The sequence below is a fragment of the Periplaneta americana genome, chromosome 12 (assembly GCF_040183065.1).
Source record: "Periplaneta americana isolate PAMFEO1 chromosome 12, P.americana_PAMFEO1_priV1, whole genome shotgun sequence".
Classification (NCBI taxonomy): domain Eukaryota; kingdom Metazoa; phylum Arthropoda; class Insecta; order Blattodea; family Blattidae; genus Periplaneta; species Periplaneta americana.
Window position 1 is genome coordinate 93,867,438 of NC_091128.1, and position 16,598 is coordinate 93,884,035.

Here is a 16,598-nt window from a genome sequence, read left to right on the forward strand (position 1 = left end):
TATAGCCTGTCTACCTCGGTAACCGATCCACGAGTCTACCAAAAGAATAATATGTTCATTGACATTTGGAAAATATATTTCTTCAAACAACCTGAAGAGATGAGATTTCGGATGTAGAAATTTATAGGGACATATCTTATTTCAAATGGAACGTATGAGGGAAATATCGTTGTGAAAATCCATCGTTACTTGGTAAGCTTTCCTGTAAGTTTGGTATCATTTTCGACATTGAATTTATATTTTCCGTATCTGACTTTAGCCTCATCGAAATTATTTTTTTTTTCTGAATAATGAACTAACCATTTCCGAAATTGAGATTAGACTTTCTGAAGTCAAAATTAGTATTTCCAAAACTGAGTTAAGCTTTCCCGGAATTGAGGTTGAAAAGGTATAGTGAAATAATTTATGATTTACTGTATAATTTGATTAACACTCAAAATTCCACTACACTCTGCAATACTAACAGCTTATAGGTCTACAAAATTTGATGTATGATGAGTTCCAGTTGGATAATCATCTATCATACACTAATATTATCCAAAAAAACTTGAGATAAAAGTGTCAATCTTCTAGCAACTTCTACGTCTGAAGCGACCGTACTTCTCATTAGTTCTCCTGCCTCTTCCAATGACGGAAATCCGCGATCAGCCAATTTTATAAATGTATCTGTTTCATAATCGTTCATGGCTAAAGAAGTAATGAAAGTGCATGCAATCATGAAACAATAGATACCGTGTCTTGAAAACTCATTTTTAAATCCTTCCACACTGTATTCTGAAGGAAGAGACTCTTCGGAACACTCCAGGAAATCCGACAGTGTCTTCCGAAGTATTCCATTATACTCACAAAACAGATTATCCCATTCAGTAGACAATAATTCAGGTGTGGAATTCAAAAGCAAAACGAGTCCCAAATCTATAGCAGGAGAAGCATAGTAGGGTGTCTGAAAGTCCAGGATTTTTACTCCCACAGGTCTGTTAGTCGAATCGTAGCAGAAAAGCATGTTATTCCTGTTGAAATCACCATGACACAAAACTGCAAGCGGTTCCTTTGGAGTCATAAGTTCATAAAAGAGTTCCTGATAACTTTCGAGTTTTTCGCAAAGCTTCATGATCTTTTCAGTGTATAAACGTCCATCTTCAAGTTGTAATTTGTTCAACTCCAGCAGCATAATCCTCGTAGTGTATTTCAAAAACGTAGAATATCTGTCAATTGAAAAATCTGTTGTCGATTTATCAAAATATCGCCTTGCATCTGCTAACTTCGTCACCACATGCTGTTTATACCCTTCAAAATCTTTATTCTTCGTTGCATAAGACAACGCATGGAACCGTGCTAATCCTTGCAATGCAACTCTGATGTGATCTTCGTCCATTAACATCATCTTGTTACCTCCTATTTTATAGCCCTGCTTTCTCAAATCTTCCAAAACAACAATGCCATCTTCAGGATCATGGCAAGAATAATAACACTTCGGAATGACATCAAACTTTGATTGTATACCACACGAAGTTTCACTCACATTCTTGTGCCCGGTACTTTCACAATTTTCAAGTAAAAATGGTATTATGCTAGACAATATTGTGCACTCGTTATAAAATTGATCAACGGAATTTTGCATTGATCTTACTATTGGATTCCGTGGCATTATTTTCACTATCACATGATGCACATTCAATTGTTTCTTCTTCTTTCTCTCCTCCTCCAGATATATTTCCGCCGCGTACATTCTAGATGCACCATGAAAGGCTAGTTCATGTGTATCCAAAATTTCTACATTACAGTCCTTGACTCTATAATCCACAATGTCATTTTCAGACCCAGTGAAATTCAATGGATTTGAACTGAGATATGCCGGTACTTTTGTGATTAAAGTTTCTTTAATTCTATCCAATATCTCTTCCTGTGACGAAGATTCTTCTTTAGTAGAAAGCATGGTAGAACTTAATTAACATCAGTTTGGAAGTAATACTCACGAAGGCTAGTTAGTCTGATGTTCTGATGATTGAACCGTTTAACATGTATCTACGTGTTATACTGAATGCTTGTTCAAAATGTTATATGTACTTTAATTTATAATTTTCATTGAATATTTTACATTTCAGAAAATGTAATCCTTATCCTTCTCTGTTTGTGAAAAGACAACAGAAACAATGCATCATATCTCTCAACTTAATCCTTGTGATATTTACTGTACTATAATACTGCAAATATTGACATATTTATGAAACTAAAAGGTAATGAAGCTTATCTTTACTGATAGGATTGAAACTGTGAAAGAGGGGCGTCCTTGTTTTACGTAATAATCTACAGAGAGTAGACATGTTTTTGAATTTGTAGTAACATACTTTAATGTACCTAAGTTTATCCCGATAAATTTAAATATAAAGTTTTCTGCAGAAAGGTAAGTCAAAATGCTTTTATAGTAAGTAATACTGTCGGGAACAAAATGCAAATTCTAATAATTACACGATGTGAAAAAGACATCATAAAACATATGAGATGATGTGGCATATGACATAACATAATATGATGTCATGGCATGCATAGCATGACATTCTTAAATAATATATATGTGATATATAAGATGGGGCGAGGCGAGGCGAGGCGAGACGAGACGAGACATAGAGTAGCCAAAAAAAACGTATACACTGTTTTGCAAATCTGGCTTTCAGGTAGAAGCTCCCTGTGAAGCAGGTTTGAATAGTTTCAAGGGAAAAATTGTTTCGGGGCCAGATATCGATCCCGGAACCCTTAAGGAAAGAATTGTGACAGTGTCGTGTATAGTTCCTAGAGTAGCTCAGTCGGTAGAGCACTCGTGCACTAAGCGAAGGGTCCCGGGATCGATACCCGGCCCCGGAACAATTTTTCACTTGAAATTATTCGTAGGCCTATACACTGTTTGTTCATCAATAAATTTGGAACAAATTGAGAAAAAATCTCGTTTCTGGGGAAATTGTAGCTTAATGTAGGCCACCATCAGCATCCAAACACTAGTGATGCCGCCGAACTACGAACTAAATTTTGTAACATTTCCAGTGTGTTAGCTGCACATGACGTTAAATTTCGATTTGTTCTCGTACCGCATCCAGTGTAGCTGGCTTTTCCCGATAAATAACATCCTTTAGGTTCCTCCATTGGTAGAAATTGGTGTTAGGTCTGGGGACCGTGCTGGGTACTTGACAGCATCTCTTCGACCTATCCATCGTCCGGGTAGAATTTCATCCAGATACGCCCTGACATCTCGAAGGTAGTGGGTTGGGGCTCCATCTTGTTGCAGATAAAATCTTTAGTCTCCATGCAGCTCTCGGAACGCAGGTACGATTGTTGTCTGAAGCATCTCGATATTATACCACACCGGTATAAGGTAACTGGCCTTCAAAGAAGAACGACACAATCAAATCCGGAGAACAAACCGCACCACACATTAAGTCCCTGTAAATTGACGACTTTGTCTTGATACACGTGCGGATTTTCGGGAGTCCAATAAACGCAATTATGGCGGTTTACAGGACCGTTCGGTATGAATTGTGCCATGTCAGGCCAGACAATGTTCCCTGCAAACTCTTCATGTTTTCAAACCACTCACAGTAAGTACGCAATTCGTCGATCAGGGTCGTCCTCATTCATTGCACGCAGAAGTCTTGCAGTGCACACCTTCCACTTTGCAGTCTTCAAAATTCGATGTAAATATGATCGACTGACTCTTGTGTCATGTGCACACTTTTCACAGATTTCTATGGTGAACGTGTAAATTGTTACTCCTGCAGAAGTAGCTGCAGTTGTTGCTGTTACAAGTCGACCGAAACGTCCATTTTGCACATCATTAACAGTACCGTATCACTGGCTCCGAATTTGTGCCGAATACGCGCAATTATTACGCGTGTCGGCGGTATTGTTTGAAACTCCTTCTGCCATTGTCGCCGTACCTCGCTAATGTTTTCAAACTTAAAATACCACTTCCAAATCGCCATCCGTTGTTCGAACGACAACCTTGCATTCGCCATTTTGTTTTCACATTACACTTGCGAGCTCATCTGGTCACTGCCAACTAACAACATTTCCCCGAAAATTAGGATTTTATCTCAGTTTGTTCCAAACTTATTAATGAACAAATAATATATGCATTTTTGGGCTACTTTCTACATACATACTCTGTACATACGTACATACATACATACATACATACATACATACATACATACATACATACATACATACACACATACATACATACACACATACACACATACACACATACATACATACATACATACATACATACATACATACATACATACATACATACATACATACATACATACATACATAGGCCTACGTTAAAAGTCTTGTTGACTTAAATCCATTAATTTGTTAGACCGTTACCTTCAAGAATACCTAGCAGCTAAACAAGGAAATATTACTTGGAAATTAAACACCAGTTGCCCTGAAAACCAAATTGCATTTATTACAGAATAGAAGAAAGTCTATTTTATTAATATACAAACATCAATTTGCAGAAGTTTTCAGTGTGACTGACGTTGTTATCCACGGTGATGAATTACCGGGTATTTGGAAAGCTTACTAAATAAGTCAAATATATTTTCAAGCTTATTGAGACTTTCGCATACAGTAGCATGTTCATCGTTAAAGTGATATGTTTATTAATCTATTCTGCGTCCTCTATATGCTCCATTTTCGACATTTTCTCCAAAATGCAACTATCGTAACATTTTATATCACCGTAAAAATTGATAACGATGCTGTAATAATATACTCTTCAATTTCCGAGATGTCTATAGCGTTCTGAACTGAACCTGAGTCAAATAATAACTACAGAATAAAGATTCACTGAAGCATACGTATCGTAAAACGGTCATGTTCTCCTTCATTTTATGATGAGTTATAGCACCTGTACAACACTCTGAATAAGAGATCCCGTAGCGACAAATATTTAATGGATGAAATTTCGAAGTATGAATAGAAAATGAACGACTACTCCGTATTGATGTATTCCATTGCCACGATGTATTCACAAGATTGTGCACCGGGAACTGAAATACTTCCTGCACATTGAACGTGAAACTGCTCTAATATGTTAGAATGCATAGCACTCGTATATGGTAAGGAATATATAGCCATTATTTAACTTTCATTTTCTAAACCACAGGGGCTATTCAGAGACGAACGAAGAGTGATAAAATGGCAATAATTGAAAGTGGCTGGACCAAGGATAAAACAAAAGTTTACGATTCCTTTTGACGTGAACATCTATATTCGACCTACAAGGAGAAAACAATTGTCACGTTTTGACATGAAAGTTTACTGCAACGTCACCATGGAAACAGAAGTACAAGATGAGTATCGTGCCTCGTGGTTTTCTACCCGATCCTTTCCGCTCTGTTTTTTATAGCATATGTTTCGAAATTTTTCACACTGTCCTTTCCCTCATGCGGAATTCTTCGTTTACGCCCATTTTCGGCTTTCCTCCTGAAAAAATTACTTAAGACCATTTAGTAGAACAGAGTGAAATAGAGTGAGGCAATTGGCCTGAGGGTTAGAACCTCACATAAATGTTAAGATGAGTCACAAGAGTCCTTACAAAAGACGTGTTTACCACTGCGTACCTTTTAATTTATACTGTAATTCTTCCTTTTCTCCCAATTAATTAATTAATTCATACATTAATTCATTCCGCTTTAAAAATTCTCTTAAATTCCTTTAACATAATGGTGAAGAAAGGAGTGAGAAAAGTGGCCAAGATGCTTAGAGCTCACATAGATTCTTTCTCACAGCTCCAATTTCCCTGCAAAACGCGCGATCGCATATCTTTTAATTATTTCTCCTCCCATATGAATGAATGAATGAATGAATGAATGAATGAATGAATGAATGAATGAATGAATGAATGAATGAATGAATGAATGAATTAACTAATTAATAAGAGAACGAATTAACGAACGAACGAATAACTAAAAATAAAAAATAAATAAACGGACTGATAGGCAAACAAACAAACAAATGAATGAGTTTTCTTACTTACTTACAAATGACTTTTAAGGAACCCGAAGGTTCATTTCCGCCCTCACATAAGCCCGCCATCGGTCCCTATCCTGTGCAAGATTAATCCAGTCTCTATCATCATATCCCACCTCTCTCAAATCCATTTTAATATTATCCTCCCATCTACGTCTCGGCCTCCCTAAAGGTCTCCCAACTAACACTCTATATGCAGTTCTGGATTCGCCCATACGTGCTACATGCCCTGCCCATCTCAAATGTCTGGATTTAATGCTCCTAATTATGTCAGGTGAAGAATACAATGCGTGCAGTTCTGCGTTGTGTAACTTTCTCCATTCTCCTGTAACTTCATCCTCCTTAGCCCCAAATATTTTCCTAAGCACCTTATTCTCAAACACCCTTAACCTATGTTCCTCTCTCAGAGTGAGAGTCCAAGTTTCACAATCATACAGAACAACCGGTAATATAACTGTTTTATAAATTCTAACTTTAAGATTTTTTGACAGCAGACTAGATGATAAAAGCTTCTCAACCGAATAATAACACGCATTTCCCATATTTATTCTGCGTTTAATTTCCTCCCGAGTGTCATTTATATTTGTTACTGTTGCTCCAAGATATTTGAATTTTTCCACCTCTTCGAAGGATAGATCTCCAATTTTTATATTTCCATTTCGTACAATATTCTGGTCACGAGACATAATCATATACTTTGTCTTTTCGGGATTTACTTTCAAACCTATCTCTTTACTTGCTTCAAGTAAAATTTCCGTGTTTTCCCTAATCGTTTGTGGATTTTCTCCTGGCATATTCACGTCATCCGCATAGACAAGAAGCTGATGTAACCCGTTCAATTCCAAACCCTGCCTGTTATCCTGAACTTTCCTAATGGCATATTCTAGAGCGAAGTTAAAAAGTAAAGGTGATCAAAGGTTCCGGATAGAGGAGACGGCCTCCAGATATGGAGGGTAGCTGTGAATATATTGAATAAGCAGTCGTGAACAGCTTGGGGGTTGGGCGAAGGGTTAACAACCCATCACCGTAAAAAACTGCTTGTTACGAATCCCTACAAATGAATGAGTTAATCTTAGCAAGTTAATAATAAATCTGTAGCCGAAATTTTTCTGGTAATTTTCGATTTTCCAAAAATAAGTGGTCCTAACATATATAATTAACCACCCTGAAACCGAAAATCGCTTTTTTGACATTTTTGTTTGTATGTCTGTCTGTCTGTCTGTCTGTCTGTATGTTTGTTACCTTTTCACGCGATAATGGCTGAACGGATTTCGATGAAAAGTGGAATATAAATTAAGTTCGTTGTAACTTAGATTTTAGGCTATATGGCATTCAAAATACATTATTTAAAAGGGGGGTTATAAGGGGGCCTGAATTAAATAAATCGAAATATCTCGCTTATTATTGATTTTTGTGAAAAATGTTACATAACAAAAGTTTCTTTAAAACTAATTTTCGATAAGTTTCATTCCTTGAAAAATTTTGATAGGACTGATATTTAATGAGATAAATGAGTTTTAAAATTAAAATAACTGCCATCTAAGGCCGTGTAATGAATTAAAAAATAAATGACTTCGTCTATAAGGGGCCTTGGACAGCAACAATCGAAAGCTATGAAAGATAGTCTACAGATAATGTTTCTGTGTTTGTATGAAGTAATATCAGAAGTTAAATTAACCGATTTGTATAATTAATTATTAATTCACCATTGGAAAGTGTAGTTTCTCTAGATGGACATAATGCTATGTTATTACAGTAACTTCTGAGTGAATCGAGGACAGGTAAGATTAAAATAGCTTCTTATGCACAGAAAACTTGATAGGCTATTCTGTACATTCATTTCCTGTATTTCCTAAAATAATTTTTATGACCAAATGAGTGGTCTCTGGATCAAAATGATCGCATTTTAATTATGCAAATACAATTTAAATTAAGTAACATAATAAACGATTTATCCTTATATCAAACACGAATGTTCCCTGGATAAAATGTCCTATTTTAATTATGTAATTACTTTATATTTATTTCTAACGGGTGCAGCGGAGCGCACGCGTACGGCTAGTTATTAATAATACGGGTTATATTTCTAAAGAAGTAAGTCTCAATAGAAATAGTAGTACGGTAATCTCTGAAATTTCTCCGAAATTATCGCCAATTTACAGTTTAAAACAAAATATAATTGAATGTGTAAAGTTTAGAAATATACTCGTATTTTTCATTTTCCACAACAAATTGATACTAACAATATGCAGATCATTGTTCTTTGTACCCTCTTTTATATCTTAGCCTATAAAGGTACTACTGCTCTATTTCAAATTTACCTAGCGTCTAGATCCAGAGGCATAGTAAATTCGTAGATTTAAGCCCACAGAGACGGTACTTCAGATCTGGGCCGTGACCTCGCACACAACTGTGTAATACGCTGCACTAAACTTGTATTTCTCTCGCGAGAATTTAGTGAGCGGGTTTATCGAGTGAAATATTTCTTGTAGGAAACGCATATCGGCGGAATTGCATGCTGCGCTAGCATTTACAATTCAGCAGCCAAATTGATAAAAGAAGAGCGGGCGGAAGCTTAATAAAGTATTCGAATTCTAACATATCTGCTTCCAATGCGGGAGTTCTCGCATTTTTTTATTTTAATCAGTCTCCTTGAAAAAATTCCGAAATATATCACGGTCGTTTAAAATAAAACCATACTTAACTTATGTAATGCCACCCTTTTATTTTCTTACTTCGGGGTGGCACTTTAATATTCGCTACCTGTTTACGTTATTCGGCTCGCAAGATACTCGCAAAGGAATCTCTTGGACAGTCACTCACTCTTAGAGTAAGCTACTATTAATTCTTTCATAGGGCAGGTTTTTCACTGCAAACCCAGTATTCTCTCATCTTTCGTTTTTTTTTATATTCTTTCTGCCTTCCTTCGAATATCGTCGTTGTTCCTGCAATAACTCCTATGTGACATATTTATCGATTTTCAAATTGTTGCTCTATTAAATAACTTAAATAGTGATACAGCAAATAATAAAATCTCCTATATGTAATTATATTTCTTTGTTTCGAAAATGTAAGAATTCACAGTCTCCTATGTACGTCTGCCATAGGATGAATAAATGTGTTTTTTCTTCCTACTGAAACATTTTATATTTTGCACATAGCAGTTATTGCAGGAACAACGACGATATAATCCATATATCTGAATGTCGTCTATAATCTGATAATTATCTTCTGCCACGAACTCTTCTCCCGTTCACCATTCCTCCCAATGTATTCTTCAGTAAGCAGTTTCTTCTCAGCCAGTAACCCAACCAATTTCTTATTCTCTTCCTGATAAATTTCAGCATCATTCTAGCTTCACTCACTCTCTCCAATACAACTTCATTTCTTATTCTGTCCATCCATTTCACACGCTCCATTCGTCTCCATATCCACATTACAAATGCTTCTATTCTCTTCACTTCGTCCTAATGTCCATGTTTCTGCTCCTTAGAGTGCCACACTCCACACAAAGCATTCCACTAGTCTCTTTCTTAGTTATTTTTCTAGAGGTCCGCAGAAGATGCTCCTTTTACTATTAAAAGCTTCCTTATCCATTGACATTGTTACATTTAAAATAAAAATAAAATACAAACTTATCTAGGGATACACAAACGGAACTTTACACGAAGGAAAGCTTTTGCAATGTTGAATAATATCTTCAGGGACGCAATAATTTCAAAGAATATTCAAAGCCATATTTACAATACTATCATCAAAAACATAACCACATAATATATTATGTAATAATGAATTGTTTTATAATTTTAGTCAATAACTAATCAATTAAAACGTTTGACACTGTCTATTGCCTGTATGGAGCTTAATGTCAATAAAGATATTAAATTACACTTAAACATATATTATTCATAAATGTTCATATTGAACAATTGTGGGCAATTGAAAATGTTGTAAAAAATGTCTGTATCTCTCTAATGGTGGCATTTATTCTACAGATACAAAAGTTCTTCTAGTTTGACACATAACAGAAATTCCGAAAGTCACAACATTTTATTTTATCAATAAATATTACAGCGGCTTGGACAGTGTTCAAAGATGTCTGGAGCAATTTATTTGGAAATTATAAATCGCACAGCTGCAGAAATTCATGAAAAACTCATCCGGGACTACGAAGGAGAAGGGTGTATTGTTTCAAGTTACATTTCACTTCCAACATTGACATTTGGATTCCCTCCCAAAGAATGTTATTGTTGTCAGCGGAAAACATATGATTGGTATTAACCGTGTACAGCAAACAAGAGCAAACTTCTTTAAAAGAAACTGAGTGCTAATATGGCAGAGAACTGCTGTATAATGTCAGACAAGTTTTCCAGTTCAGTAGATGGATTTAAGATTTAAAAAGTTTTAAGTCACTGTAATAAAATTATACAGTGGTAATTGTATAATTATTACGACATGTAAGCATAATAAAGAAAGTTATATACTCATGAGAAACAGCATTAGACCTGTATCAACATTTTAAACGACTTTAGGAACACATGTCACACATAATAAAACAAGAAAGAAAAAAAAAACGTTTTGACATGAAAGGTTTCTTCTGACGTCACTCGTGATACCATAAAAACAAGAGTGTAAAATGGACTTAAGGTACGATCACACGTCGCTACTTTTGCAGCGCTGCAGTACAAAAAACTGCGCAACTCTTGTACTGCGACGTGTGAACAATGGTGCAACCCGAAAAGTAGCGGCTGCCGAACCTGCTGCCCGCTACTTTTCCATGCTGCGCGCAACTTAAAAGTAGCAACGTGTGAACAGGGTTCCCAAGGTTGCAGCCGCAGCATTTTTGATATCGGTTTTGTTGAAACTTTTGGTGCGGTTGCAACCATTGTTACCACCCAAATGTGTCAACGATACTTTTATTGTTTTGATATACTTTAATGTTAAATGTGATGAAAATAAATTATTACAGTTATTAAATACACAACACAGTCTGAGCATAATTGGTGACGATATAATTCATTTTTTTTTATTTTCTTACGTGTGAACAGACTCGCAACCTCCAGTTGCAACTTTTGCAGCACTCGGGTTGCGCAGCACGAAAAGTAGCGTGCAGCGCGCTACTTTTGGCTTACGTGTGAACACGACACGCAACTTTTGCAGCTGCAGTATAAAAGTAGCGCTGCAAAAGTAGCGACGTGTGACCGTACCTTCAGTGCATCACAGTTTTTCACGCGGTCCGTCTCGGTCCACCCTCTATTTTTTTTATTTTAGTAGGTTACTTTACTTCGCTTTATCAACATCTTAGGTCATTTAGCGTCTGAATGAGATGAAGGTGATAATGTCGGTGAAATAAGTCCGGGGTCCACCACCTAAAGTTACCCGGCATTTGCTCATATTGAGTTGAGGGAAAACTCCGGAAAAAGCCTCAACCAGGTAACTTGTCCTGACCGGGAATCGAACCCGGGACACCTGGTTTCGGGGCCAGACGCGCTCACCGTTACTTCACATGTGTGGACACTCTATTATGTTATGTCCATTTTCTCCAATATTCTTTTATGTGGAATGGCCACATCGGAGTGAGAGAAGTGACCAACAGGCTTCGAGCTCACGTAACTACTTCCTCCAGTCCCAATTCCCTCGCAAATACGTGTTTTCGCGTACATTTTAAGTAATTCTCCTTGCACTTCTATATTCATTCATTCATTCATTCATTCATTCATTCATTGTTATTTTTCATTCAATTTTTTACGAGACAATTCATCCTGCCTGTGACTTTCCTTGGTTTTCATAAGGCACAAAAATAAATGACAGAATCAGTCCTAGAAAATGGACCACAGACCTAGGTTTTACCCTCCATATAAATTTAATCACTTTAGAAATTAAATTGTTCAGATAGTCGGAACATTACTCGAGTACCACTCGCACAGCTTAAGAATTGTAACGTCACTCTTCCTTCAGTCACTCAGCCCAGGGTTTTAACATTTTCGGCGATTTTGTCATGCTGCTTTCATGTCGTATTTTCGATATCCCTCTCATGAGATAGCTATTAGGTTACGTGCTTTTGTGGTTTCTCCTTTCATAATTATCTATGGTCCTTCGTCTGAAATCGGGGAAATCCGAGTGAGACAAGTGGCCGACAGGTTTGGAACTTACACAGACACTTCCTCTAAACAGCAATTTCCCTTGCAAAAACGTATTTTCGAGTACCTTTAAATGTTTATACTTTCACTTCATTCATTCATTCATTCATTCATTCATTCATTCATTCATTCATTCATTCATTCATTTATTCATCCATCCATTCCACACAATAGTCATCATAATATTAGAAATATGGGTCATGTACGCATATGAATATCAAATGAAATATGCTACAGTGTTACAGAAAGTATATATTTTTATATTTTATGACCTTAATTCTAGTATAGACGTATCACTCAATCAATTAGATTTCCTTAAATTCACTGTCATTTTTTATATTGTCGGATTTTGTTTCATTGGCCATGTGGCAAGTATAGTAGCTTACAGGGCTACTGTTTAAAATAACAGAGGAAAAACACAATACAAGAGAAGACACGTAGTCCTTACCAGGAAAAAATCTGCAAACCCTCTCAATTCATAGCTATAAATAATGAGTTCTCAGCCATATTTGAACTTATTTGAAAATCTATACTAACACCTGTAGCGTACATAGTAGCAATTGTTCTTTTTTCTGGTGGGGGAACTTGCCTTTTCCCAATATATCGATGTCTATGAAGTGATACGTCGATTCAACAAAAATGGTCATTTAGTTTAACTACATTATTATTATTATTATTATTATTATTATTATTATTATTATTATCACTATTATTATTATCACTATTATTATTATTTAGATTAACTACATTATTATGGCAACAAAATTGTAAACTTAACTAATGTTTTGTCCTCGAGCAGAAGAAGTTCTTATTTTTGTTTTTGTTTTAGTAAGTTATTTCAGGACGCTTTATCAACAGCTTAGGTTAGGATGAAGGTGATAATGCCGGTGAAATGAGTCTGGGGTCCAGCACCGATAGTTACCCAACATTTGCTCGTAATGAGTTGAGGGAAAACCCCGGACAAAACCTCAACCAGGTAACTTGCTCCGACCGGGAATCGAAGCCGGGTCACCTGGTTTCGCGGCCAGACGTGCTAATCGTTACTCCACAGGTGTGGACCAGAAGATGTTGCATAGCGGAAGGATATACTAATCTACCATAACAGTTAATATTTGTACAATTTTTAATATGTAGTTTTTGAGTTTCATTTTACAGCCTACAGTTTTGCAGAATTATTTCACACAGTAAGCGAAAGTAAAATTCGAGACTTTACAACAGTAGGATTGTTAGGAATGCCGTAAAATTGCTCAGCACTCAAAGCCCAGGGAAACTAAATGTTGTATTGTCAATTCGATGTCATACAATTTTCTTTTATTCTAATCAAAGTTTAGACATGCCATTTAAACTTTATAGGTCTTGCCATCTTTCCCGAGTCTGCCCTGCTGTCATTTTAGGTTGCAATGTTACACTGTTTTAGGAAATCTCTTTTCAATAAATAATATTCATATCTCGCAATATTCTGAATTTACTAGGAAGTCGTTTCTCTTTATTTTATCCTGTTTCAAACATATTTTTTACTGCACAAGATTCCCATTTCAGCTAATTCTATTTGAGTGTATATATTTAGATTTTTCAGCAATGAATAAATGTTGATGCAGACACGACTTCATACAAATATATGTATTTTATTTTGAAATGTTATCTGAATTTCTTCACAGATGGCTTGAATATTGCAGGTTATGATTTATATTATTGTCTTGATATATAATTGATCTAAAGTATTTTGAGAGAAATTCACTTTTAAACTGTTTTTTTATTCACCTGCAAATTAACAGATACGAGGTACCACATCTTGCCATAGACATCATTCTGTAAACCTCTACCTTTCTTGCACTTGTACGGAGCAGGATTCGAAGGCTTGCACTGCAGCCTGAGGCTTATTTTGCTTATCACTCCAATTCTGTGAATGAATGGGTAGCCGAACGACCGCGCTCTTGTACAAGTACAGCACGCCGCACACTGGCATTTGTATGGCTGATGATGATTTGTGAATTAATGATGGCGAAATTAGTTTCAGGTCCAACGTCGAAAATTACCCAGCGATTCTGCTTCACTTGGTTGAGGGAAAACCCAGAAAAAACCACAACCAGAATTTGAACACGGACCTGCTCGTTTCATGGCCAGATATATTAATCATTACACCACAGCGGTGGAAAAACATCTGCGTACTCAATTATTATTATCATTATTATTATTGCTTACTTACTTACCTATCTACCTACTTACTTATTGGCTTTTAAGGAACCCAGAGGTTCATTGCCGCCCTCACATAGGCCCGCCATTGGTCCCTATCCTGAGCAAGATTAATCCAGTCTCTACCATCCCACCTCCCTCAAATCCATTTTAATATTATCTTCCCATCTACATCTCGGCCTCCCCAATGGTCTTTTTCCCTCCGGCCTCCCAACTAACACTCTGCATGCATTTCTGGATTCGCCCAATCGTGCTACATGCCCTGCCCATCTCAAACGTCTGGATTTAATGTTCCTAATTATGTCAGGTGAAGAATACAATGCGTGCAATTCTGTGTTGTGTAACTTTCTCCATTCTCCTGTAACTTCATCCCTCTTAGCCCCAAATATTTTCCTAAGCACCTTATTCTCAAACACCCTAAACCTATGTTCCTCTCTCAAAGTGAGAGTCCAAGTTTCACAACCATACAGAACAACCGGTAACATAACTGTTTTTTAAATTCTAACTTTTAGATTTTTTGACAACAGACTGCATGATAAAAGCTTCTCAACCGAATAATAACAGGCATTTCCTTCCGAGTATCACTTATATTTGTTGCTGTTGCTCCCAGGTATTTGAAATTTTCCACCTCGTCAAAGGATAAATTTCCAATTTTTATATTTCCATTTCGTACAATATTCTCGTCACGAGACATAATCATATACTTTGTCTTTTCGGGATTTACTTCCAAACCTATTTCTTTACTTGATTATTATTATTATTATCATTATTGTTATTATTATTATTATTATTATTATTATTATTATTTTCACTAGCGCTTCTACGAGCACCAGTCGGTAACGTACGGACAAGGTGTTTCAGAAGTATGAAGGATTGCCTACATGCACACTGGATACACAATATGCCCTAGCACAATCGAGCTGTGTTAGTGAGAATACGCCCACCTTGGGATTAGTACAATGGGCCACATAATAGCTTAATTACTGGATCAACAAGCTTCCCAAATATAAATAAATTAATTAATATTATTAATCAGATTTAAGATCATTAAGATATTACATCAAACAGATAGTCATTCTGTCTACATTAATAACCTGGATTTAAAAATAAGCATACAAGAACTCAAGAGACTGGAGATGAAGCAACATTTGACTACACTTAACATGCGTACAGAAGCACCGTAGGCTGTTACCATGCAAATGAAGAGAGCCTGGATCAATATATTGGTCGTGCGGTGACCTTGTTCATTGATAACATCACAGAAGAGGCTCTCACAGGGAAAGCAAATCAATTTATAGCGACCTCTACATTCGCAGATAGTAATCCTCGACAAACTTCATGACTACGTTAGAAATTTGCACTTCATCCTGGATGCCTACAAGTTAGTGACATATTTGAAGTATATTTCTATAACACGGTTCCCGAGTGGTCTTTTTAGTTATTATAATCATGTGTACGCAAGGATAAAGCCAGTTTCAATATTACATGATAGTAGCTTCGAACTCCGCTTAAAGTATTGATATTTGTCTCTTGTAAATATGACTTTATGCTCGACCATGCCGAAATGTAGTAATTATACACCTGGTAGTAGCCCATTAATGCACCTCAATAAAGTACACCTATTCATTATTCAGTTGTTAAGCCAATGAGAAATCACCATTGTAGCATTATAAAAGCGCAAGTATCGATTATTCTCGGATATGCAATCAAAGACAACTAGCGAAACGTCACGGAGAGTGGAAATCCAATACTGTCGCAGAAAGTTATGTTCTGTTACTATAATAATTAGTGTTAATTGTAAATAATATTCAAATAAATTCAATTTGTCATCTCGTTTTTCAATTCTAAATCAATTTCCAGGTTATATCAAAATTAATTCATGTTATTCTCTAGATTATATCAAGGTCAATGACATTCGTTCCTCGGAAAAAAATCAATACTTTCGCGTCTACGCACATCTCACAATTTAGGTCAGTTCCGCTCCTCACTTACATAACCATAACATTTTTTATTTATTTATTATTTATTTATTTATTTAACCTGGTAGAGATAAGGCCATCAGGCCTTCTCTTCCCCTCTACCAGGGGATTACAACTACAACATTAAGAATACAATTACAATTATAATTACAAATAATATTAAATTTACAGATACAATAAAAACAAAGTACTATAAGATTAACTGATTAATAAAAGCTAGACAATTTATTGTGAAAGTTAAGAAGAGAGA

At 36.0% G+C, this 16,598-nt stretch overlaps 1 protein-coding gene across 1 annotated transcript; it reads right to left on the minus strand.

The window, feature by feature from the left end:
- Positions 1–402: 402 nt before the first annotated feature.
- Positions 403–2,062, minus strand: LOC138710689 (uncharacterized). Its single transcript, XM_069841752.1, has one exon. The coding sequence runs from the start codon at positions 1,934–1,936 to the stop codon at positions 521–523; it is 1,416 nt and encodes a 471-aa protein (XP_069697853.1). The 5' UTR covers positions 1,937–2,062; the 3' UTR covers positions 403–520.
- Positions 2,063–16,598: the final 14,536 nt, after the last annotated feature.

Coding starts and splice junctions, on each gene's coding strand:
- LOC138710689 (XM_069841752.1), bottom strand. CDS start 1,936: ATGCTTTCTACTAAAGAAGAATCTTCGTCACAGGAAGAGATATTGGAT.